Source organism: Dermochelys coriacea, chromosome 1, assembly GCF_009764565.3.
Source record: "Dermochelys coriacea isolate rDerCor1 chromosome 1, rDerCor1.pri.v4, whole genome shotgun sequence".
Lineage (NCBI taxonomy): Eukaryota > Metazoa > Chordata > Testudines > Dermochelyidae > Dermochelys > Dermochelys coriacea.
In genome coordinates, this window is record NC_050068.2 from 298,403,201 (window position 1) to 298,429,416 (window position 26,216).

The following is a 26,216-nucleotide window of genomic DNA, read 5'->3' on the forward strand; positions in this document are numbered from 1 at the left end:
ACAAGATGTTAGCCAGTATTTTGATATGGGAACAAACGTATCCTTGGCTTGGAAGATTTCTTTAATACTTCATAGTCAAAGAACTAAATTTATAAGTCCTGGTGAAAAGTACCCATGCTGCAATACCTCCCCTCAAAGCCTCAGCTCAACCCCCCCATCTATTTAACTTACATTCCCACATTTTCATTTCCCAAACCAATAAATCAGCTCTGTCTCCTGCAAAAATTCTATCCTAAGTAAAACAAATTTCTGGCTCCTCCCACATCCCGATTCTCTCCCTTTCTGCTTTACAGAGCTGATGCACAGAAAGCTCATGGCTTCTCAGTAGTTCTCCAGTGTGCCACTCTGTTTCTTCTTCTCTCACTCTTCCCTCCCTTCCTCTTAAAAAAATTTAGTTCTGTTCCACCTCCTCCTCTAAGAATAGCAGCTTCCACTGGTCTGTTCCCTTCCTCCCCTCTTGTTGAAAGAGCAGTGACCACTCTGCTGCTCCTTTCCTGGAGGGGAACCATGGCTCACGTACATGACTCAACCCACTTGCCCCGTTAAAATTTTCAACCTCCCAAGGTGAATTGTACATATTGCACAATATACAAATGATCAGATACTATAGTGCTGGGCACGGCTGTAAACCCTAGACAGATGTAAACTTTGACTCAATCAGCTGAGTTTTTGAGACATTATATTTGACTTATAGTATTGTACTACATGTTTTCATGGATCATTATTAAAGGAAATTTTATCTTCAGAATAAACGTGCACAACAATGTTAGGAACAAGAAACTTCCATCCAGGCCAACATGATCTACAGTAGCTCAGCATTAACTGATTTATCTGGAGGCCTAGACTAATTCTGTGATAGGGGCATTATATTTGGGGGGCAAGAGGGCTAGAAGAACTAGCATGAAAAAGGTGAACAGGAGATAAGGCCTTCAGTCCCAAGAAGCGTTGGGGAGATGGGAGAGCAGAGGCAAAGGGGTAGCACAGTTTGGGGCCCCAACATATTTCAATCTGCCAAATAGGCTTAGTTCTGGCGCTAGTAGATATTGTGATGTAACTTCTCCTGCCCTGTATACATGCATACATCCTCTTCAACTTTTGTGAACACTGCTATTTCACTAAAGTAGTACTAGGTAAGAGAGGCAGAACTGTGGCTCTGTACTTCCTGGAGATGCACTGAGTTAGCTTCAGTATCTGCTATGTCTTCCACGTGGTCCAGTACACAACATCCACAATTTTACAAACAACATTCTAAATAATAAATATAAAACATATACACACACACACACACACACACACACACACACTTAATACAGTCATAATTTCTGTGCAAGAAGAAAGTTATTGTCATCATTATGATGCACTTATCTACAAGAGAAAAGGATTATTCCTTCAGTCTAATTCTTTTTAATGCCAGAAGTATGAGAACCACAAGAAGAGAATTTCAATAAAAAATACACAGACTATTTTTGTTATTTTCCAAATTATTTACTCATACATCTAACACACACATATACTAACTATATATTTACACAGAAGGACTCGTCTGAATTTAACATTCTGAGCAGACGTTTCCTATGCAGGAAAGAACCAAATTATATGTAGGACTTTATATAAACAGTAAGTGCTACTTTATTTTTCTCTAAAATGATTAACTGTAGAATCTAATTAATTCATATTAGTTACTGGAAGACCTACTACAAATTACCAAATTTTGCCTCTCAAAATTCCCTTGCACATTTAGGACCCAATCATGCAAGGATCTCAAATGAGAGAACAGGGGTCTGCCAGCACAGGGCTTCCTGCAGGTTTGGAGTCTTATTATTCATTTTAGTTCAATGTTAATTCATACTATGCTAACAAACTATGAATTTTTCAAAAAGAATTATATCTCAGAAACAGAAGATCTCTCTACAGCATTCTCCTATTAAATATTTTCTGAAAGGTGGAGCTCTACCATCAACTCTTTGCTGAATTGCATATTTTATAAATCATAAAATGCAGGTAACCAAAATGTTACTCTTGCAATATTTTTAAATAAATATGAGAATATATCAGGCTTACCTCATATTCAGTAATATCAGGTAAATTGCTTTCATCGGCCTTCTCTGATTTTTCAGCTGCCCATTTGCTTGCAGCCTCTGCAAGTTCCTTTTCAGACAGCCTGCTGCTTTTATCCAAGACCTGTACAAAAAAATGAATGTTACAGGTTAGATTTAATATAAAAATACCTTGAAAAGTTCAAAGAAGCAATTATTCAGAATCAGAAACAATATTTTCAAAATGGGAAATAAAGCATGGAAGTCATGTTTGTCTACTGGACGAAGAATTAGAAAAATCCCCAAACCAAAGAATACGCATTTTACTAAACTAAAAAAAAGGGCAAAATTTTCAGACTTATTTTTATTAAGCTCAAAGGAAACTAGACAAGGTTATGTAGCAGAGACAATGGAAAAGTGATGATTTAGGACTTTAGAATTAAATTAAAAAGATAAAGAGATCAGAGGGAAGCAATGTATAAATACGCAAAAAGGAGAAGTTAGACTGCAAAGGTAAGATTGGTTTAATAGCTCTGTCTGGTTTGCAAGGATAAAAGGCTATAACAAATCTAAATACAAATAAAGGATAAGTATTGTGTACAATACACAAAGGAATCTAAGTTAGTCTGTCTTTTTCATCAACAGAAGTTGATTCAATAAAAGATACCGTCTCATCCATCTTGTCTCTAAGTTAATTAAGTTAATTATAGCAATCAGGAGACTATTCTGTAAATTATTTAAGTTATCAGAAAACTGCCTTCATTAAGACCACGAATTTCTGAGGTGAAAATGTGGATAATGTAGAATACAAGTTACCAATGTTTTGGGGTCTTTTTAATCTACCTTTTCAAATGGAAATGGTCAAATCAATAGTGTTTTAGAAATGGTCACCCACTAAGTGTATGACCTTGATTGTTTTGTTTTTGGGAGTGGTATCCATTACAAACATCCATATACACAGGAAACAACACCCAGTCAGGAACAGCTATCTCCCCAGATCTTGCTTCAAACTGGTGTATATTTTATGTATATATTATTTACAGAAATGTGTTCATCTAAAACTCTCGGTGTATGTATAATTATATTTTTTTAAAAACTACACTACCAATTAAGACCAAAGTCCAAAAATGGTAAGAGTGTTCTAGATTCTCTGAAGTTTTGCCACCGCTCCCACAGCTATTCATCTTGTCTCGCGCTTAAAAAAAACAACAACACTGTGAAAACAAGTGTTCCTTACACCATGACTTGAAGGTCAATACATTAAGAATCTGACAAAATTGTAGGCAAAACAAATTCTACAATAAGACAACATCTCCAGATTCCTCATGATTACACCCACAGACTCAGTTCTCAACTCCATGGTATCACACAGAAATAGAATTGGTCTCTGAAGTAAAAAGGACCAAATCCCCATTAGGCTTTACAAATTAAAGTCAATACCTTTGGCTGAACTCAGAAAAGAATTGGAAACTACTATGGATCATGGAGTACTGGTGCAGTGTTCTCTCTTTTGTATGCAATCTTTACAGAAGCCAGGAGGCATTGCAAAGAGAGAGCAGTCTGAGGTGCATGGGAAGGGATGTGATAGGTCTCCCCTTCCTCCCCAGTACACTGGCTCAAAGTGAGCAGCCCAATCCATTTTTCCTAGCTGTTCAAAGCTTCCTGCATGTACCCCAAGAGCAAATATCCAATCTTTCCAAGCTGCTCAACTTTTCTATAGTCTTTTTGTGTCGGAAAGAACACTTTCAACCTGACTCCTCCTCAGTCTCCAAAAACATCCTGTACCACAGCTCCATAACAATCTCTTCCCTTTCCTTGATTGCAGTCCTTGACAATATTTTAAAATAAAACTTTGCTCTTGTATTTGTCAATAACAGTCAGCTCTGCACGATATGAAGACAAATTCACATTCACACCATTTATATCATTTCAATAACCCAAAAATTGGAACCTGTAGGATATCAATATCCATGGATTACAGCAGAGAGAATCTGGCTCAAAAATATGCCATTTAACTCTTATAAATCATAAGTAAGGCTACAATTATGTCACAAAGGTTGCAGAAGTCACGGAATCCATGATTTACAGTGATCTCTGACACTGGGGGCCCCCACAGCTGACCAGCCGCCCTATAGTGTGAAAAACTGTTATCTGACTGAATGTGCTACTTCGGGTGTACTGAGCATGCTCACACGAACTGAGCATGCTCAGTAACATCCACTGAAGCCAGAAGTGGGAGACCCAGGTAACAGCCTAGCCTTCATAGGGGACCCCTGCAACTGACTTGCTGCCAGCGTGAGCGGGGACCCCGAGCTCCCCAGCTGCCACCGCTGGCAGGGCCCCCCCTTGCATGTTCAGCTGCCACAAGCAGCCAGTCCCTGCACCCCTGCAGAGTGCCGGTCCCTCCTCTCTCTCCATTTTGTCAGCAATGTTTTTAGTAAACGCAGGGACAGGTCACAGCTTCCGTGATTTTTTTGTTTCTTGCCGGTGACCTGTCCACGATTTTTACTAAAAATATCCAGGACAAAATTGTAGCCTTAATTATAAGTCAATAAATGTAGATATAAAGAAATCTCCAGTATACTAAGTATAACACAAAAGTAAAAAGATCCAAGGAGCATTAAGTTACAGTGAACTAAATTTAAAACCACTTTCCTTCGGAATGAAAGCATCCGCACAGGGTTTAATATGCTATAACTTATACATATTGACTAATCATCTTTAATTGAACAACCTTAACTGTCCAAATAATGTTCCGCATGTAGAAAAGACCTCAGTGCGAATTGCCATTTAATTGATACTTTCCCAACATAAGTCAAGTTTGATAATAAAAACAGGAGATAGACACTATTTTATAATTAGAAAACAATGTAAAGCACAAATCTTCGAAGTTCTTATAAGAAGTTCTAATTCAAGAGCTGTGCATATTGCCAAACTTTTTTTTCAGTAAGCAAAATAAAGCTCCAAAGTCATTTCTCCAACAGGCTGCATAATTTAAAAAAAAAAAAAAAAACAAGTTTGGTTACATAAATAGATTTCACAGCCTAATTCCGCTAGACTTGTTATAAGAGGAAGGCAAAAGCAGATGTAAACAATGCCCTATTCCACAGTCCCAACTAATCAGATAATTATAGAATATTAGGGTTAGAAGAGACCTCAGGAGGTCATCTAGTCCAATCCCCTGATCAAAGCAGGACCAACACCAACTAAATCATCCCAGCCAAGGCTGTGTCAAGCCGGGCCTTAAAAACCTCTAAGGATGGAGGTTCCACCACCTCCCTAGATAACCCATTCCAGTGCTTCACCACCCTCCCAGTGAAATAGTGTTTCCTAATATCCAACCTAGACCTCCCTCACTGCAACTTGAGACCATTACTTCTTGTTCTGTCATCTGCCACCACTGAGAACAGCCTAGCTCCATCCTCTTTGGAACACTCTTCAGGTAATTGAGAACTGCTATCAAATCCCCCCTCACTCTTCTCTTCTGCAGACTAAATAATCCCAGTTCCCTCAGCAGCTCCTCATAAGTCATGTGCCCCAGCCCCCTAATCATTTTCATTGCCCTCCGCTGGACTCTCTCCAATTTGTCCACATCCGCTCTGTAGTGGGGGGGACCAAAACTGGATGCAATACTCCAAGTGTGGCTTCACCAGTGCCGAATAGAGTGGAATAATCACTTCTCTCGATCTGCTGGCAATGCTCTTACTAATACAGCCGAATATGCCATTGGCCTTCTTGGCAACCAGGGCACACTGCTGACTCATATCCAGCTTCTCGTCCAATGTAATCCCTAGGTTCTTTTCTGCAGAACTACTGCTTAACCAGTCGGTCCCCAGCCTGTAGCGGTGCATGGGAGTCTTCCTTCTTAAGTGCCGAACTCTGTACTTCTCCTTGTTGAACCTCATCAGATTTCTTTTGGCCCAATCCTCCAATTTATCTAGGTCACTCTGGACCCTATCTCTACCCTCCAACATATCTACCTCTCCCCCCAGCTTAGTGTCATCTGCTAACTACCCGTTGAGCCCGACAATCTAGCCAGCTTTCTATCCACCTTATTCTATCCACCATTCATCCAATCCATACTTTTTTAACTTGCTGGCAAGAATACTGTGGGAGACCACATCAAAAGCTTTGCTAAATTCAAGATATATCACTTCCATCGCTTTCCCCATATCCACAAAGCCAGTTACCTCATCATAGAAGGCAACCAGGTTGGTCAGGCATGACTTGCCCTTGGTGAATCCATGTTGACTGTTCTTGATCACCTTCCTCTCCTCCAAGTGCTTCAAAATGGATTTCTTGAGGACCTGCTCCATGATTTTGCCGGGGAATGAAATGGGCTGACCGGTCCGCAGTTCCTTGGGTTCTCTTTTTTCCCTTTTTAAAATATGGGCACTATATTTGCCTTTTTCCAATATCTGGGACCTCCCCCGATCGCTCCGAATTTTCAAAGATAATGGCCAACGGCTCTGCAATCATATCAGCCAACTCCCTCAGCACCCTTGGATGCATTAGATCTGGACCCATGGACTTGTACATGTCCAGCTTTTTTAAATAGTTCTTAACCTGTTCTTTCACCACTGAGGGCTGCTCACCTACTCCCCATGCTGTGTGGCCCAGTGCAGCAGTCTGGGAGCTGCCCTTGACTGTGAAGACCAAGGCAATAAAAGCATTGAGTACTTCAGCTATTTCCATCTATATCATCTGTCACTAGGTTGCCTCCCCCATTTAGTAGGGGTCCCACACTTTCCCTGACTACCTTCTTGTTGTTAACACCTGTAGAATACTTCTTGTTACCTTTCACATCTGCTGCGAGTTGCAACTCCAATTGTGCCTTGGCCTTCCTGATTACACCCCTGCACGCTCTAGCAATATTTTTATACTCCTCCCTAGTCATCTGTCCAAGTTTCCACTTCTTGTAAATTCCTTTTAGAGTTTAAGCTCACCAAAGATTTCACTGTTAAGCCAAGCTGGTTGCCTGCCATATTTGCTATTCTTTCTGCACTTTGGGATGGTTTGTTCCTGCGCCCTCAATAAGGCTTCTTTAAAATACAGCCAGCTCTCCTGGACTCATTGCCCCTTCATATTAGCCTCCAATGAAGTAAAAGACTTAGCTTTTGAATTATTTTCCATTTGTTGTTTTATACCACAATTTTAACTTTTAACAGAATTTTGCATTTAACTGTTTGTAACTGCATCAAGCTAAATTTATACAAGATTTAAACCAATTAGTGTGTCCATAAAACAAATGAAAAAAACCTGATTTTAGCTAAACCTATGCAAATTTTGGGTGCCAAAAAGTCTGTATCTCAGTTTCCACATCTATAAAGTTACGAGACTAAGGCTATGTCTACCCTGGCAATTGAACAAAAAAATGTTTGTCCTTCATAGGTGTTAAAGCCCCCCCACGAAAGACAAAAGTTTTGCCATGACAAGTGCCAGTGTGAACAGTGTGTTGTCAGCAAAAGCGCTCTCCTGCCAACAATGCAAACGTCGCTTGTTGGAGGTAAAAGATTTTTGTTGGCAGGAGAGCCAACAAACAGCGGCTATGCTGCGCGACTTTTAGCGGCATGGCTGTACTGACAGTCCTGTCACTAAAAGCTGTGTAGCATAGACGTTGCCTATCACTCACATATCCCGGAGGGGTGTTGAGAATTAGTTAACGTTAGCACACCAGTTTGAAAATCATGAAGAACTGCATAAGTGTGAAGTACTCGGAATGACAGAGCACTGAAGAACTCTGATCAGTCCTTTCAATTAATTGTTTCCGCCTTTCACACCTTTTTCAAAAACACTAGTTAGTCTTTCGCTCAGGATTTCCATGGTTTTCAGTATTTCAAGGGAAAGTTTTCTTAATTGTTTGTCTAAAAAGTGACCTCAGAACCTATGTTGGTACACTGCACTACCTGAGGAGGATGCCATTTTCTTTAAGATCCTGTTCACGCATGTCCACATTTCTCCTTACTCCAGGGGAAGCTATGGAATATAATAAAACACTCATCTTGCTTAGTGGCGAAACACATTGCCACTGACTGTCAAACAAGAAGCTGGAATCTGAATTTAACTTGGATCCTCTCATGGGAAGTACCACTATTAAAAACAAGAACAAAAACAACGGAAACATAGTTCACCTTTGAAGAGGTTACTGCTGTGGAACCTGATGGGGATGCATCTCTTGACGTTTTCAGTGACTGAGCAGAAGGTCTCTCTTTACCTATAAAAAAAAAAATAGTTAGAAGTTGTGTACTCACTCTCTCTCTCTCTCTCTCTCTCCACACACACACACACACACACACACACAGGAGAGTGAGCGCCTTGCAAACCTAATGAAAATTTACCAGCCTATGCACTAGGTTATCTCCTCATCCTTTGATGATGATAATCTAATGATATTCTACTTGCTTATCAAAAATAAAATTGTCTCTGGCTAAGAAGATGAATAATAGCTTTTTATAAGGCTGACATTTAGAAAGACTATTTTTCTTATTTCCATTATTTAACTGGAAGAATATTTCAGTTTGAGATTGTTGGATATTGTTCTATATTCCTGTAAGAAGCAAAATGAGAAATTCTACGTCTTTTCAGTGTTAAACATCGTGGTCAGTCACCAATCATAGGACCAAAACCAAAGCTTGGGAAACTGGGTATTCACAAGGGTAGGGTTAGCAGTATAATAGGAAATCCAGCAAAGCAATAAACCCAAAAAGTCCCAATGACAGGTGGGGATCCCTTTGTAGCACCAGGGTCTTTCTTCTCAATGTTCATGTCAGCAAAATTAAAACAGGAAGAACTAGCAGCTACTGTTCAAAATGCAGTCATCAATAATCTTGCCAAATGTCCGTTATGAGAAGCCTGCAGCAGCAGAATACTTGGCAAAAGCATAGACTAATACTTGGCATATATTTAATTAGAAAGAGAAATCAATTGAAAGTAACCTTAATGTATTAAATATTTTTAAAAACCCAGATATGAATTACTTTAACAAAACTAATGACAACTAAATACGTTTGTAACTGAAGCACCCAAGTAATGCTATGTAGCAAAATGAGTCATTTCTAGTGAGCTATTTACTTTGTATGTTGCAAGATGATGTAAATTAAGAATGCACCCACCACTGTGGATTTTTAAATACCAATATCTGAAAGAATTAAGAAATTGAAATGTAAATAAATATATATTTTAAATAGATCTGGAATGTTAAAAAAAGAAACATTTATGAGTTGCCCCTTTTCTCTCTCCACAGATTTTCAGGATACTCTGGCTACAAAGGATAGAATTTAACATCAACCTAACTGGGTGAGGAAAAAGGAAGACCAAACAAGCAAGTGACAGCTGCTCCCCAACTGCAACAAGATACAAAAAGCAGTTGCTTTAGCAGTTTCATATTTTATCTGATCTTTCAGTATAACCCTTCAAGATACTCTCCATACTTGGCCACACAGCAGAAACTGTTTATCTTGTCTGTACTATCTTACTCTCACGACAATGGCCATCACCTCTTTTTGCTAATGTAACTACTTTATTGCTTTTCTTATGTCAAAACAATAAGCCTACTGTACCCCTCAACTATACCTAATTGCAGCAAGTAATTTTTTATACATTTATTTAACTTTGTTCCACAGAAAGGCCCTGATCCCGTAAGCTCTCCAGGTGGAGAGGCCCCCTTTACCCATGTGTAGACCCATTAAAGTGAACAGGGCAATGTGAGTATAGCTGCCCACCCACATGGAGAGCCTTCCGGGGGTGGGGAGACCACACTGGTGCAGTCTATTACTGTAAATTATGGACATTACAAGTGAAGACCATGACATTTTACCTACCAAGCTCCTCAAGGCAGAGTTTCTTTGCAGAACACATCACCAGTGCTAAAATAATAAACAATCCCCCACCTCACAATAAGCTCCCCTCACCCCACGTTTGTTTAGTCCCTCATTTGAGGGAGGGGTTGCTCATATTTGAAATACAAGGCAGTCACATCTAGCCATTGCTGACTAGAAAGCTATCCAAACTACATCTTTGATAAAGATTTAGATCCTTCTAGTTCTTGTCATAATGCATCACAAGTCTTTTCTTTCTGTATTTGGCCATGACTCTCCCAGGTCTAAATGACAAATTTATGTTTTATTATATTTATATACAGAAATCAAACATGCTTTTAATTATCTGCTTCCAGAGGCATTCAGAGCACACAACTAGCTGGCCCTTTAGACCACCCAGAATGTTAACAACTTTATTTGATATAATATCTTTCATGTTAATGAATCAAAAATGTTTTACAGATTTCACAATGGTTCCAAAAATATATATATTATTGAGGGACCAGGCAGAAAAATTATGTAAGTTAGAATGAAAGAGCTGGAGAGTCAATGAGGATGAGTCGTAAAACAGCTAATAAAGACAGATATAGCAAAGGAAACTGTTCTCACACCAAATGGCGAGTCTGTGGACCAAATTGAAAGGAGGCAAGCAGTAGGTGAATGGAAGGAGAAGGAAGTGCAGGAGGGAGGAGGTGGTCTTGAACAGGTGCATGAGAAATTAAAGACCAGGAGGGCAGTTTTAATGTTACCCTGAAAAGGACAGACGAGCCCTAAACAATTAAAGGTAAAAAGATAAAGTAAAATACATCTCTGAACAGTGCTGTTCAAGTATGTTACAGCCCCGCTGATGGACAATTCAGCTGAGCCCCATATAGTCATTCGATTTCTCTCACTGTAGATGAAGTCGGGGAAAGGAAGATGAACCACAGTAACTAAGGAGATTCTGGAGTTGTTGCCCCAGCCAGGGAAGGGACAAGAGGCGGTGTTAGCCGCAGGGATACCTTGGAGATATTGTACGAGCCAAGAGTAGCTGACAGTAAAGCAAGAGAAGAAAGAAGACCCTCAGCTTAATCAAAGACTGTGTTGCCAACTTTGATTTATTTTGATTTTATTGTGAATTTCTCAACATTTTATTGCCAGTTTCATTATATTTGTTTTTTCTTAAAGCCCCAGCTTCTAGACTCATATGACACTAGTGGGCAGAAGTAATTCAAGAAATACACAGATTCTAAAGCATTTGGCAGGTCTTCAGAAATAAAAGCAGAAATCCAAAGGCAAATACACACAATATTAACAAACAGATGCAACAACTTTGTAATTCAATTATGGAAATATGTAACATATTAGAAGGACTATATACTGTATTAACCTCATAAATGATAGTGGTTTTAGGTCTAACTTGACACAAGTAACTGGACGTAAAACAGACCTCATTTCTCAGTAGGCACAACTGAGAAAGTGAATGGAAAATTAGGTTGTAAATAAGGGTATAACAAACATTAGGCTAGAGTCAGTGTAGCGAAGATAAGTAGGAACACTCTGGTACAAGGGACAATGGCAAGAGTAAAACTGGAATGTAGAGATATGGTTATACATGAACACCACATGGAGAGAGCATTCTGAAAAGTAATCAAGCCAATCATTAAGCACATGATGCACTGTATAGTTATAGTAATACAGAAGCTAGTAATAATAATGAATAATAATTGTGCGTAATAGTCATTCATTTTTCCCCACTGAAGCACCCTGAAAGCTGTTGAACAAATTTTAAATATAAAACAAATAGGAGGAAGTATACAAGGAAAAGTTTTGCTGTGTAACTTTGGATTTGTGATGTACCCTGCATCCACCCACTGCATTTGAGCCTGGCCAGCTTGGGCATAGCAGTGCTATACACCAAATAAAGCCACCTAGCGTGACAAATTCTGAAGTCAAACTGAGTTTTGGAGAATCAAGTGGAAGAGATCCCCACAGTGGTACGAAACTTGTAAATAATTCAGATAACTAGAGAGCTAACAAAAATTAAATTTAGGAATTGTAGTGATCCCAACCATAGCAAGTGCTGTAAAACTCTTGATAACTCAGAGAGCAAAACATCTGCAAAAAGACATTATGGTATATTAGTTAAATATACACATACCCCAAAGTCCACAATATAAGCAGACATGATAACAACATGGATTTACTAAACATCATCATCATGGGCTGTAAAGCTACTATAAAATTGAATTTTCCGAAGAAAACCTCGGCAATTTTAAATCTTTCACACACAAACCCCACCACCACCAAAGCTTAATATGCACAACTTGCAAATAACTACTAAAATTTTGTAATCATATAAAGCTGATGTCTTGAATTGATATTCCCAACAACAAATGCTCTGTATTTTGGCTATTTCATATACTGCTATGGTGCTTCAAGAACTGTCTGAATTTTATTTATATCTTGATTGAACTATAACTCTCTTAGGATGGGTTCTGTTTATTGTATATTTAAAATTTGTTAACAGCATCCAAGGTGTTTCAGTGAGGAGAAATGAATAACTTACAAGCACAATTATTATTCATTTATATGAAAGATGCTTCCTTTAAGGTGTGTTATGGAGGTACTGCGCTTAGCCCATCATCTGATGTACTGTCACTGTACCTGCCACAAAGAGCACTGTTGGCTTCAGATGCTGAAGCAACCTCTTTCCTGCATCCACACCTGGCAGACAAAAATGTGGTGCAACACATCGAGTGAAAACTAATGAGGAACGGGAGGTCCAGGAATAGCTGAACTTTCAATGCAGAGTGAAGCAAGACGTGGCTGTTTACCAACAGAGTCCAAAATACAGTTCTGCTCTGAAAAGTGACCTTGTGAAAAACAACACCTTAATATTCAGCTGCCAGCATGTCATATCTGCTCACTTCAGCTACATAAATACATTTTTATTTCTTGTTATTCCTGTGAGCTGGGTGAACACATCAAAAAGTGAAACTACGCACTGGATTCTATTCCTTCTCGTGCATGATCAGAAGTAGTGTGTACTCTCAGTTACAGGGCCAAACAGTTACACCTGTGTCAACCTTAACATAGGCAAGGTTGCTGCATGTGTCACTGAGGGCTTCATCTGGCCTACAGAACCTTTTAACTGATGATGGCACTCCAGAAGGAAAAAATATGATTTGGCTTTTAGCTGTTATGTCAAATCTGTGGAACTGCCCATTAAAAGAGAACATGTTTTTACTTGTAAACTGAGCATATCTGGCATGACAACATGATAGAAACAAACAACGGAATCCTAGAATGCCACCAATAGATGAAAATTTTCAGAGTAAACCTGCACCGTAAGCCTTGGTTCAATCTAATATAGGTAAAGACAGTACACAGGGAAAGTAAATCTTTCCAATGGTGGTGGAATCTACTATGGACTACCTTTATTGAAAACATTCAAGCTAATCAAATGAATGCACAACAAAAACTTAGTTGTGAAAAGTTAAAGTTGCTATACATGGCATACTTAACAAAACTGAAAAAGCAAAGAAATGAAAAGTTTATACATTGCTGGATGGCTTATCTTTATTGCGCCACCATCACCCACAAGCACACGCTTTACTACCACCGTAACTACTATGCATCCTACACCAAAACTTTAATTCTGCAGCAGGGATGGCAGCCTTCCAGCACCCCTTTACGAAATTACCCGCCCGTAAACTCACCAAATGACTCCTGAATCTTTCCATCTGCACATCCCCTTCACCACATTACACCCTCTGAACACCATAAGCTGGGTGTTCAGTGAAACTGGATAGGAACATTTGGTAAAGGGGATGCTAGAAAAACAATAAATCACTTTTTCAAAATACCTGCCTTCTGATTTTTGAGGCTTTCGGAAAGCTACCACCCTGAATGTGAAAGGGAGCATTACAGGTTCAAAATTCAACCTTAAAATGCATAGACAAATGTGAGCATTTCTCCAATGTCTTCGAGGGGACTCCACTTACTGTCTCCTATCCTCCTCTAAGATGAAGGAGCTGCCATTCTATTTTTCTCCTAATACCTGGGAGAGGAAAAGCATTCTATTTCTCTCCATCCTCTCCCACCATAGTACTATCCTAATTCCCTATTGATGGCCCTACGCCAAACACCCTCTACATTTCCATCTTTGCGCCATTCAGTTTTCTGCTCCACTCACTTAGATCACAGACCTAAGAGTGGCTATACTTCAACAAAAAAGCTTCAAAAACACACTCCAAGGAGAGACTGCTGAATTGGAATTAATTTGCAAACTGGATACAATTAACTTAGGCTTGAATAGAGACTGGGAATGGATGAGTCATTACACAAAGTAAAACTATTTCCCCATGGTATTTCTCCCCCCCACCCCACCCCCCACTGTTCCTCTGATATTCTTGTTAACTGCTGGAATTAGCCTACCTGCTTGTCACCATGAAAGGTTTTCCTCCTTCCCCCCCCTGCTGTTGGTGATGGCTTATCTTAAGTGATCACTCTCCTTACAGTGTGTATGATAAACCCATTGTTTCATGTTCTCTGTGTGTGTGTATATAAATCTCTCCTCTGTTTTTTCCACCAAATGCATCCGATGAAGTGAGCTGTAGCTCACGAAAGCTTATGCTCTAATAAATTTGTTAGTCTCTAAGGTGCCACAAGTACTCCTTTTCTTTTTGCGAATACAGACTAACACGGCTGCTACTCTGAAACAAAAATGATGAAATCTTCATAGTAAATTAAAAGAACAAAACAACTAACATCGTGTGAAGTATTACATTGAAAAGCTACTTAGACAGAAAAACAAATGTATGCCTGTAATATAATTCATTAAAAGTAAAAAGGTCAGAAACCCCTTTAACTCACCTAACTCCAACTAACAGCTATACAATCGCATTTCAACAGAATTATCTATAAAGAGTTTTCAAATCAAGTGGCCCTGTCATTTACAACAATATGCAGGAAATGTGTATTTTTTGTATCCCCAATTTGCATCAGTATAGCTGGAGATGGAGGACTAGCACAGGACATTCCCCCCAAAACCATTTATAGGAAGACATTCATGTTCCAGACCAGGTTTCTAGGATTGAGTGGGTAAGACCGGCATTCAAAGGTCATTGCCAGGTATATACATATTGAACAAACATGTGGACCATGCACCCTGGCTCATGTCATAGAAGCACTTTGGAACAGCTTCAACTTTATGGGGAGCAAGAATGGGGAAAGCCTCATATTCCTGCTGTTGATTGGCCTTTTTTTTTTTTTGTAGATGCCTATCTGCAGACCCTGTCAGGTTTTGGTTCTTTAAATATTTCAAAATACAATAAAGGTAACAGGATGGGCTTTTTCTTACATGTTCTTGAAAGCAAAGATTTCCTGTCAAATTATATTCAAACACTATTCTAACAAACACAACTGAAGCCCTCTCTACTCTGTAAGTAAACTATTTTAACTCGGTCATCAAAACAAACACTTTCAGAACTACCAATTTTCAGAGTGCAAGACATTTTTAAGAAAAAGTACCATGGTGCAAGCAAAGTTGCTTTCTTAAAAACAGTTTAATGGAGATAGAAAAGACATCATTTAACTCTGGAGTAAAAGACAGCCCAGATATAAGTGTGGATATCCCACTGACTAATATAGCTGCTGCTTTGTGAAGCTCTTTGCCAGATTACATCTGCAGTGTGTTTTTAAAGAGACAATAACACTACATCATCCAACCTGACATCTCTGAACAAACATGCAGTTAGTGACTAACACAACGTATTACAAAAAAAGTACAAAACCCCCTGCAAATTGGGAACATCTCTCTCAAAATGTGCAATTTTCTATTAGCCCAGACAGCAGGTTTTTCCATTAGACTTCAATATATGAGTGGCTATGTAAAGATGCTGCAGAAGTGCCAAAAAATCTGCTTAACTGTAGAAAATTCCCAATCCCCACAACATTCCCCAAGTTTTAGACAATCTCCTCCTGTCCCTGATAATTACATTCTGTTTACCTAAATCCCTATTGCAGTTTCAGGAGGGTGTCATATTCTTTACTTTCTGTTCTAAACTTTTGTGTAGCCCTGCTGCAATTGTTAAAAAGCCTGAGAGGTAGTCTGTATTTCAGTAGTGAGTGAAGAAACTCCTCTGTGTTTATGCACAGTTAGTTAAATGCTTTGGGATGTTTTGGGGTGAAAGGTGATATAACTGCCTGGTATGGGCATCCTGGAAAATCCAGGGTAAATGTCATATAACAACAAGTAAATATGGATTTAAAATTAGAAGAAACAAAAAGAACACTGCTGCCAAAGTGGACAACAGATTTTACACAATTTCATTAGTATTTCTAAAGAGTATGAAAAGAAATCTATAAATCCACCTAATCTGCACAATAAGCACCTAAATGGGAAAGAAAACATACTTCCACTTTTGTTTGCATGTTTTTCATATATGGAGGTTTTGGATACTTTTTAAAAACAGACATGGATCATCTTTCTGGGAAAAATGAGTCATTACACAAAGTAAAACGATTTCCCCATGTTATTTCTCTCCCCCACCCCACCCCCCACTGTTCCTAGACGTTCTTGTTAACTGCTGGAAATGGCCCACCTTGCTTGCCACCATGAAAGGTTTTCCTCCTCCCCCCCCCCGCTGCTGGTGATGGCTCATCTTAAGTGATCACTCTCCTTACAGTGTGTATGATAAAACCCATTGTTTCATGTTCTCTGTGTGTGTGTATATAAATCTCCCCAATATATTTTCCACCGAATGCATCTGATGTAGTGAGCTGTAGCTCACGAAAGCTTATGCTCAAATACATTTGTTAGTCTCTAAGGTGCCACAAGTACTCCTTTTCTTTTTGTGAATACAGACTAACACGGCTGCTACTCTGAAACCATTCAACCCTTTGAAATCCAGGCCATACATTGGATTGCCTGGCTTTAGACAAAGATTTTGCATTGATTTGAGGGTTGCAAGATTTGAGAGAATTAGAGTGAGAAGGTTAAATTGCTAAAAGAACCAATATGCATTGTTAGTACAATTCTATGAAATATTATGTTCTTGAAAATGTAAGGATCTTTACTTTTTATTCGGCTTCCCCGCCAGAAAATTTCCTTTTCTTCTCAGTTGTGGAAAGAAAAGCCCTCACCTACTTGCTCATGGCAAAGCTGCCTGTAAAGGGATCCATCACAGCAGCAAAGGGAGAAAGAAACAGAAGAATTTGGTACTAAAGGAAAAACTTCTGTACACAGAAAAGTCATGCAGCTGATGGAACTGCAGTCAGCCTAAAGAGGCTGTTGAAAAACACCTGCAAGCTCTCTCAAGAGACCTTTACATATATTCATAAAGGAATAAAGAGCTCCCTGAAACATTTAATAAGGCAGGCAAAACATAAATCAGAACAAAAAGTCTAATGTCTTCATTATATAAAGAGAAAGATCTTATATAATGAAAATCAATTTCACCTCACTAATCAGTTTTCATCATTAATCCAGCATTACCTTGCTGAGAAATATTTCTTTTATGTAAAGATGACATACTTCTGCTATGCTGGGACTGGTGGAAAGAATAGGCTTTGCTTCTTTCAGGGGAGTAGCTCCTGCTGCTGACACTGGAGCCGGATCTGCTGTGTGGAGAATCCCTTCGGCTCACAGGCGATTCTCTGAAGAAAGGAGAGTCCCTCTTATGAGGGGATCTCTCTCTCAAATAATGGGAAGGATAGAAGCTTTTTCTTCTGAGGCCATCTCTGATGTCCCTTTGAAGGTAGCAGAAAAGATATAATTAATCATTTCTCCTTGCTCTGTTAACAGAAATTACAGAAATCTAGAAGTGCATAACTTGTAACAAAAGAGCAACTTTCTATCTCTGTAGTAAGTAGAAATAGGTCAGTCATTCTCTACACAGTAAATCTAAGACCTCCAGTATCATTACGTACTAAGTAATTCTTGGAACAACTTAAATTGGTCAAATAAAAATCGTTAATCATACACAAAACTTAAGGAGATTTCTTCAGGTTTTCATTCAGTTCAACGGATTTTAGAACCTTTTCCAATGCCTCCTCATCAGATCCTCCACCTCCCTTATACTAGTTGGTAATTTATGCAAACTACTAAAGATCTATTAGTAAAGTAGTATATAGCTGAAGGGGGAAGCAGATATTCACACAAAATGCAACTGGACCTTTGGCATTTTACATTTTTTTCTCCTGCACAGTCATTCCACTCTCTTTTTGGACACTATCCAAGTTTTAATATGAAATTAATTAAAAACAAAAACAAACCAAAAGAGGCATCAGTAAGATGTATATGTAAGTACTGCTCACAATCTTTCACTGTTGTAACCCTCACTAATGCACAGCTCTGGCCCGCCCTTTTGTTTATTGTTGTCCCTTGTTGTATTAAGTCTCATTTAGGCTTTGATCCTACACCCATTAAAGTCAACAGCTAGATCAACAGCTGGTGTAAATCAGCATAGCTTTACTGACCTCAATGGAGTATGATGATTTACACTAGCTAAGGATCTGACCCTTAATATTTAACTTCTTTGGAGTACTTGTCATTTTGTTTGTAAAGTGCCATGAACATAAATGATACTGTATACAATAATTCTGATTTCAAGCTGTAATAACTGCAAAATTATAATTAGGGCTGCAAATCTGACATGACATTTTTTAATCAAAAATCACGGAGCACTCATGGTAATTTTACTATAAGTCATGGGTTTAGTGCCTGTTCCGTGATTTTGATTTAAAAATGCCCTGACAAATAAGGGGGTCATCCACCACCTGGAACAGCACACTTTGCCCCAGGACCACAACCCTACTCCCAGCCCATTGAGGGGAGGAGACCATTAGGGGTGGAGGTGTGGGCTAGAGAGTGAGCCTGCCCCACATTCACCGTGGCATTGGCAGCTCCTGTGTACCCTGGGGCTGGGCCTGGAGGTTGAGTGAGCTTGTCCCACACTCACCTTGGACACGGGCAGCAGTGGCTGCCCTGGCTCCCTGCTCCAGGTGTCGCAACCTGGCACATGAGGTCCCAATGCCACTTGCTCAGGCTTGACTCTGTCACCCCTCCGTCACAATATGGGGGAGGCAACGTGAGGGCCAGATTTGAGTGAGTGGTTCGGTAATTCTGTGTCCCAGATCACAATGCCTGAAAGAAGGTAGCCAGGCCCATCCCCATGAGATACAGGAGCAACTGTTGCAGAGTGAGTGCAGGATGAGCTCACTCACCAGCAGCCCACTGCTCCCTCCCAGAGCCTCCCATCCAAACGAGGCCAGCAACCCACCTAGAGCCTTCCTGCGGAAGTTACGGACAAATAGAAAAATTATGGTACCTCTGACTTTTTCTGTAACATGACAAAACTGCAGCCCTAATTATAATAAACCAAAGCTTGCCAATAGCCAGGAATAGATTATTATATTCTGGAGTTCAAACAAAGCACAATGGTTATGTACAAGTTCTACTAAAATATATAAGTGAAAGTTCAAAAATAAAAACAATCAATCATGCAGAACATCATAAAGTTAACAAGAGTGGAAACAAACACCAACTAAATCTAGACTAGGAATGTCCGTCAGAAATTAATCTTCTCTGACCTTCAGTGAGCAGTCTATTCCCATGTAATAAAAGAAAACATTTTTTTTTAACATTTAAAGTAAGCTGAATGCATGCAGCCTATTTTATTGTTTTCCTCCTCTCCCTCTTGTTTTAGATCTACACTTTAATTGCATGACTCATGAAGATCAGTGGCGAACCAATGTTCTGGTTTAGCACAGCATAGTAATAACCCATCTTCCACTGCTGGAGAAAAGAAAGAGAGCCCTCTAGCGTACAGTTACTGTAGGATGCTAGATGTATACATTTGTGATTAACTAGGGCTTGTCTATGTTAGATTTTGTTTTGGTCTGTTTGTTTTTGTTTTTTGCACCACTGCAACTACACTGATGTTGCTGCACTGGTGCAAACCCATAATATAGACACATGTTAGCAACAAGTAAAATGTGACTTGCCCTAGTATGGCTTATTAAATGCAAGTTGCTTCTAACAATATCAGCATTGGTGCAAAAACCCCAAAGCAGGCAAACCTCGAGGTTTACTGCTGCAAAACTGTCTGAAAAAAATCATACTTCAGTACAAGATACAGAAGCATTTACATAAAACAGCATAAATCTAGCCATTCTTTCAATTGATTGCTCAAAGAACTTGTATTTCAAATATCATAGCAGACAGAACAAATATCAAGGAAATAAAAATGTATCTGTATTTAAAGTATTTTAAGAAGAAACAAAAAAGTCAGGGTCAACCAAATTGGTTCTATCATCTCTAGTTTCCTTGAAACACTAAGGCAATAGTCAGGCAAAGACGAGCCTTAAAAGTTAAGTAATTCCTTTACTGCTGACAAACTATGCAAGTGTATCACTAGCAGTTTATAATACAGTGTCCATTCCAGGTAGATAAAATTACAGAAAAACAATTTCTAGATGAATCTTTAGTTTTTAGCATGAACGTAGCAGAGAATTGTGTTTAAACAAACTTAAGGGTCTGACAAATGCAGCAACATTTAGAGCTGTAATCTCATTCCATTGTGCCAAGCAGCAATGCTGACTGCATGTGGTATGGCAATATTTGTATTAAAGCTAATCTTTAATTTTCCCTCTGAAACTTCTTGTGTTTTATTGGATGTCAGACTTCTAATGTTGCTGCATTAAGTAACTGTTGTTTCTGGTGGCTTAATTTAAAAAGGAATACATTTGAAAAAAGAAGAGCTGTGTACATGAGAACTATTAAATACACAATAACCACCATTATTAATATTACCATAGCACTTAGGAACCCTAGTCATGATCACCATGTAGATGCCTGAATGTATGCAAACTTAATAATTATACATATTAGTTAAGTGATAAATACTTGGGAATTATTGTCTATTTTACCAATTTTTAAAAAGCATAGTATTTGAAAAACTTTAACAGCTCCAGATACAATCTAGCATGAAAACTCTCATTTTCCAAGTTCTAAAAGTGCATAATTTACCTGAGTTTTCCGTAAAGGAGCTGTTAGGATACAGAATAATATGAAGCAATTATTTATAATGACATGCATGTAAGAAATATGAAGAAAACAGCGGCTAAGTCACATTCTGAGATTTAAACTGGGTGTTTAAAATTTCTGTAGTGTACAAACACAGACTTTTGATTTTTCTTAAATAAACAAAACACAAGCTTTCAGACAGACTGGTACACCATGTTTCTGCCCAAAGCACATTTTTATGAGCAAGTTATCAAACCCCTGTAAACAGAGAACTTTATTACGGAAATGTTTACAGAACCCCAAATATTGCACACCTGTAATAAACACACTAATATTCATTCAAGCATTTACAAAATACTTTCTAAACAAACCTTCATTAGATCGGAGAGCAAAAAATGATGGGGGAGGGGGAAAATCAATGATTGAAAAAGTGTGATGGAGCAAAACCAAAACATTTTGAATTTAATTTTTATTCGTGTTTTTATCATTCTTCATTTATATTGTTAATCTAGCCTTACTGAACTGTAATAATACAAGCAACTAAATAAAAGACAACTTCTGAAGCATACAGCAATAACTTCACACTTCTGATCACATTATTAATGCAACTGAACTTGTTAAGCTGAACAAAACCACTCAAGGTTTTATTTATTTATTTATTTCTAAGCATATATTCCTTCCCCAATGTGATTACACTGGAATATGCCTGCAGCTCAACAATTAAGACACCATTTCAGCAAAGCACATCCTTGATATTTTAGCATGTGCTTAAATGGTCTGCTGAATAGGGATGGATTTAATCATCAATTCTCTGCTGAATTGGGACTTTAATGCAGGACTAAAATCCCTTTAACGACTGAATTTAATCTCCACATTTTACACAAATAAGTTCAGAGTACAAATTTATTTTCTATGTAATATTTTAAGACCATATACTGACATTTTCATCTCTACACACACACAGAAAGGAAGGGTGGTAGGTAGCATCAGGGGAGGTCTTCAAGTGCCAATAGTGCCGAGCCACTGGGCTTTCACACAGAGCCCCATACGTTCCACATCTAGCCCCACTACCACTGCCACACACCCTTTCCTTCCACTCCATATCTCCAATCACAACATTCTTCTCCACCATGCCTCGTCATGCCCTCCCTCCTGATGTTGGTTCACCCAGCGCATCGTGCAGCAGCTTTGTTGGGAACTAAGGGGCTATAAGCGGCCTTCTAGATAGGTTAGGGAGGCGAAAGGAGTTTGGAAGGGAGTAGAGAGCTCAGCTATGACAAACCACCAAATCAATGTGAATACCTCGAAACAAAGCCGCATGTTAGTGGTCCAGTATAAAAGGTGAAGATCTGTGTGGTGGAAGGCAGATAACTGAGGCCGACGAGGAACTGGTGAGTGGAATATAGAGGGGCTGCTGTATCATATAAATGCTTTTTTTCTTTGCTTGTTAAGGGTTTCATTGGTGAGTTACACAGCCTAGCAACCTTAACTCAAAGTTAAAGACATGAACAGGTATGTGTGATAAATCACAAACTTCCTTTTCCATCCTAAACAAATAAATACAGGGATGTGACTATACAAATGTTTATTGCTTTACTAGGCCTCACTATACCGCCCAACTTTCACACAAATGTTACACATATTGATGGCTTGTGTCACAAGTGACCAAAATGTGGAGTACTTCTTGGTTTTTCGCATGTCATGTCAGAATGGACAGCGTTTCTTTTTAACTGCAACACCTGTTTTAAAAAGATATTTTTGCAGTGTGTGAATTAAAATTAATGGGGTTTTATTTATTTTTTTAAGAAAGAAAACAGGGATACTCAAGGTAAGATTACAAGAGTTTCTTCAATATTAGGGCTATAACATGCACATAAATATAAGTAGCCAAGAGTGGCAGAGGTGAGATTTCAAACTCAGTCTCCTGGTTCCTGGCCATGTGCACTTTCCCCAAGATTAAGAGGTTTTCTGATGGGAAGATGGGTCTCTCATCCATAGAACATTGCCTGAATTAGCAGTGAAGCATAACACGGAGCTTGACTCAGATGAAATGCAAAACATCCCATAAAATCCATTACACTCATAAGTCTGAACTTCCCAGTACACATAGTAATCATTCTCTAGTATAAACACACACACACAAAAAGTTCAAGAATCAAGAACCCCTCCTCCTCCAACATTTTGCAAGTCTGAGAAAAATGAAATCAGAACATAAAGGAGAGAGATCCAGATATGTTAGTATTTCTCCCATAATTCAGTAAATCTTCCTGTTAACAAAGTGTGCAGATCAATATGTATACTGAAGTAAATCACCACTGCAGTTTACTTATTATAATCCTTTGTTTTTTCTTAAGATCTTAATCAATTCCATACTGATTTATCTTCTACTATACTATACACAATATTATACTATTCTAGGAAGAAATAAAATGCATCTGGTCCCAGTGACCTTTATTTGAACTCTCAACATATTACAAACAATGACAGACTTTTCGTATCAATTGGCCCCGCAACGTTTTATAGCTAAGCGACTTTTTACAGTATTTAAATTAGGGATGCTGAGCTCAGTGTTAGCTCAAATAAAATTCACATAATAGATCCTGTTAGTTTAATCTTATCAATATCTTTAGAGTTGTTTCCCTAATTCACATGAAGAGGGCTGCAAACAAGTAATTTGATTATGGGCCATAGAGATAAGTCTTACTGAGATAAGAGTTTCTCTGTGTAATCAATATGCACTGCTCTAGTGGACTGCACATGAGTAAATCACACTTTAATTCTAATTTCCATGTTGTACAAGCCATCGTACCCTGTGCAGGTCACTGTACCGAGCCCAAAATTTGCCATTCTGTATACCAAAACCTAGTAGAAAGTCTGCCAGACCTATTAGTATTTTTCTGATGCCATCACAATTTGAAGGGAATATGGATGACTAGGACAACATGAGGAGGATTTGGATATCCTTTTTCTAGGACTGTATAACTAGACCAAGTACACACTTAAAACTCAGTTGAAAACCATGTTGTTCCTGTTTGTACTTAGCAGTGGTGAAGACATCCTCTCCCTTTTCTTGGCCATGTCAGTGAGGTAGCTTGGTAGCTATCCCTCCAGCTAGAAACAGCAAAGTGAGGAGGAGTCTGAGATGGCAAGTCATACAGCGATGTTGTAACTCAGAAGTTAATGTTTTCTGTCTCCATCTGCTGACAGAAGAATCTACTGACTTATCTCTATGGCCCATAATCAAATTACTTGTTTGCAGCCTTCTACATGGTTTTAAAATGTTACATAGAAAATGTGGGGTGGTATAGAAGAACAGAGAATAAGAAATACACAGCCCAGATATAGGGTTGCCAGGTGTCCAGTTTTTGACCGGAACGCCTCGTCAAAAAGGGATCCTGGAGGCTCCGGTTGACACTACTGACCGGACTGTTAAAAGTCCAGTCACCAGCGAAGCAATGGCCCAGGGCTAAGGCAGGCTCCCTGCCTGCCCTACCTCCACGCAGCTCCCAGAAGCAGCCACCAGGTCCTTGCGGCCCCTAGGCACATGGGCGGCCAGCGAGGCTCTTTGCACTGCCTGCACCCTGAATGCTGGCTCCAGGGCTTCCATTGGCTGGTAACCAATGACCTGTGGGAGCTGCATGGATGGTGCCTGTGGGCACGAGGGCCATGTGCAGAACCTCCCTGGCCCTCCATGCACCTAGGCTGCAGGGACTTGGGGGCCGCTTCCTGGAAGCTGCAGTAATCACTGCCGGAACTTGGGGGCCACTTCCTGGGAGCCGCAGTAATCACTGCCGGAACTTGGGGGCCACTTCCTGGGAGCCGCAGTAATCACTGCCGGGACCCCAAACCCCAAACCTTCTCCCAGACCCCAACCCCCTGCCCCAGCCTGGAGCCCCCTCCTGCACCTCAAACCCTTCATCCCCAGTCCCACCCAGAGCCTGCACCCCAAGCCGTAGTCCTTACCCACCCCTGCACCCCAACCCCCTGCCCGGAGCACTCTCCCACATCCTGAACCTCTCACTTCTGGCCCCACCCGGATCCCGCTCCCCCAGCCCAGAGCCCATATCCTCCCACACCCCAACCCCCTGCCCCAGCCTGGAGCCCTCTCCACACCCCAAACCCCTCATCCCTGGCCCCACCCCAGAGCCCATACCCCCAGCCGGAGCCCTCACTCCCCTCCTACACCCCTGCCACAGCCCGGTGAAAGTGAGTGAGGTGAGGGAGAGAGAGTGACAGAGGGGGGGCAATGGAGCGAGCCAGAGCAGGGCCTCAGAAGGGGTGGGGCATGGGCGGGGCCTCAGAGTAGGAGACAGGGCAGGGATGCTCGGTTTTGTGCCATTAGAAAGTTGGGAACCCTATCTGAGAGTTTGATTTTCTAAATGGCAGAAGCCCAGGGCTTTGTGAAATTGTATACCTAATTTACACTCACACACTCATGATAACTAAGCAAACAAATTAGGTGTACAATTGCATTCACATTTGTATACAACCCTGGGCTTCTGCTCTTTTTGAAAATTAGGCTTGGTAAGTCCTCAGCAGTGGGGGGAAACCTTACCATGTGTGAATGCAAATGTGCACCTAATTTGTTTGCTTAGTTATCATGAGTGTAAATTAGGTATACAATTGCATATATATTGTATATAAAAATAAAAACCCTCTCCAGGTTTTCTGAGGACTTATAAAGCCTAATTTTCAAAACAGAGAGAGAGAGAGAGAGAGAGAGAGAGAGCACGCGCATGCGAGCATTTTTGATCTTCATTGTAATGCCAGTTGATAATCCAGTTTGCGCAGGAGGGGGTGTGGAGTGCGGGCTCTGGGAGGAGTTTGGGTGAAGAACGGAGCTTGGGGCATGGGAAGGGTGTAAGGTGCCCTATGTGGAGACACAGCAGGCAGCTCTGTGCGCTGCCCATGCACTAGCTCTGCAGCTCCCATTGGCTGGAGCTGCGGGGGCGGTACCTGCAGGCGGAGGCAGCTGGGACAGGTTGCTGCTTGCGGAGAGCTGCCCAAAGTGAGCACCCCCCAGATCCAACACCCCAATACCCCTCCCAACCCATTGCTCTGAGTCCCCTCCCACACCCAAACTTCCTCCCAGAACTCGGGCCCTATACCTCCTCCTGCACCCAAACTCCCTCTCTCTTAATTAACTGGCATTTTTCACTTACCAGCACCCCCCATGTCCCAACATACAGGATAAAACAGCTTTTACTGTATCATGTTCACAAGCGCAAATCAAAATTAATTTCCAGCAATTCCAGTAATTTCAAAATCCCAAAATGAGATTCAACTACTGAAGTTCTAAATGGCTTGGCATTAATGAATTTCTAGTACTCTGGTATTCTACAGCACTGATTT

The 26,216-nt window shown here is 40.0% G+C and overlaps 1 protein-coding gene across 13 annotated transcripts in view; it reads right to left on the reverse strand.

Annotated features, from left to right (window-relative positions):
• Positions 1–26,216, reverse strand: part of PPHLN1 (periphilin 1) — a 182,884-nt gene that overhangs the window by 99,781 nt on the left and 56,887 nt on the right. For 8 of the 13 annotated variants that reach the window (XM_043494552.1, XM_043494565.1, XM_043494561.1 and 5 more), the window contains 3 exons: positions 17,334–17,587; positions 8,168–8,250; positions 2,062–2,181 (listed from right to left, as the gene is read on the reverse strand). In XM_043494552.1, coding sequence (XP_043350487.1) covers positions 2,062–2,181; positions 8,168–8,250; positions 17,334–17,587 — 457 coding nt within the window. The remainder of the gene's footprint in view (positions 1–2,061; positions 2,182–8,167; positions 8,251–17,333; positions 17,588–26,216) is intronic. The other 5 variants (XM_043494581.1, XM_038372119.2, XM_043494611.1 and 2 more) reach the window with 1 other exon arrangement.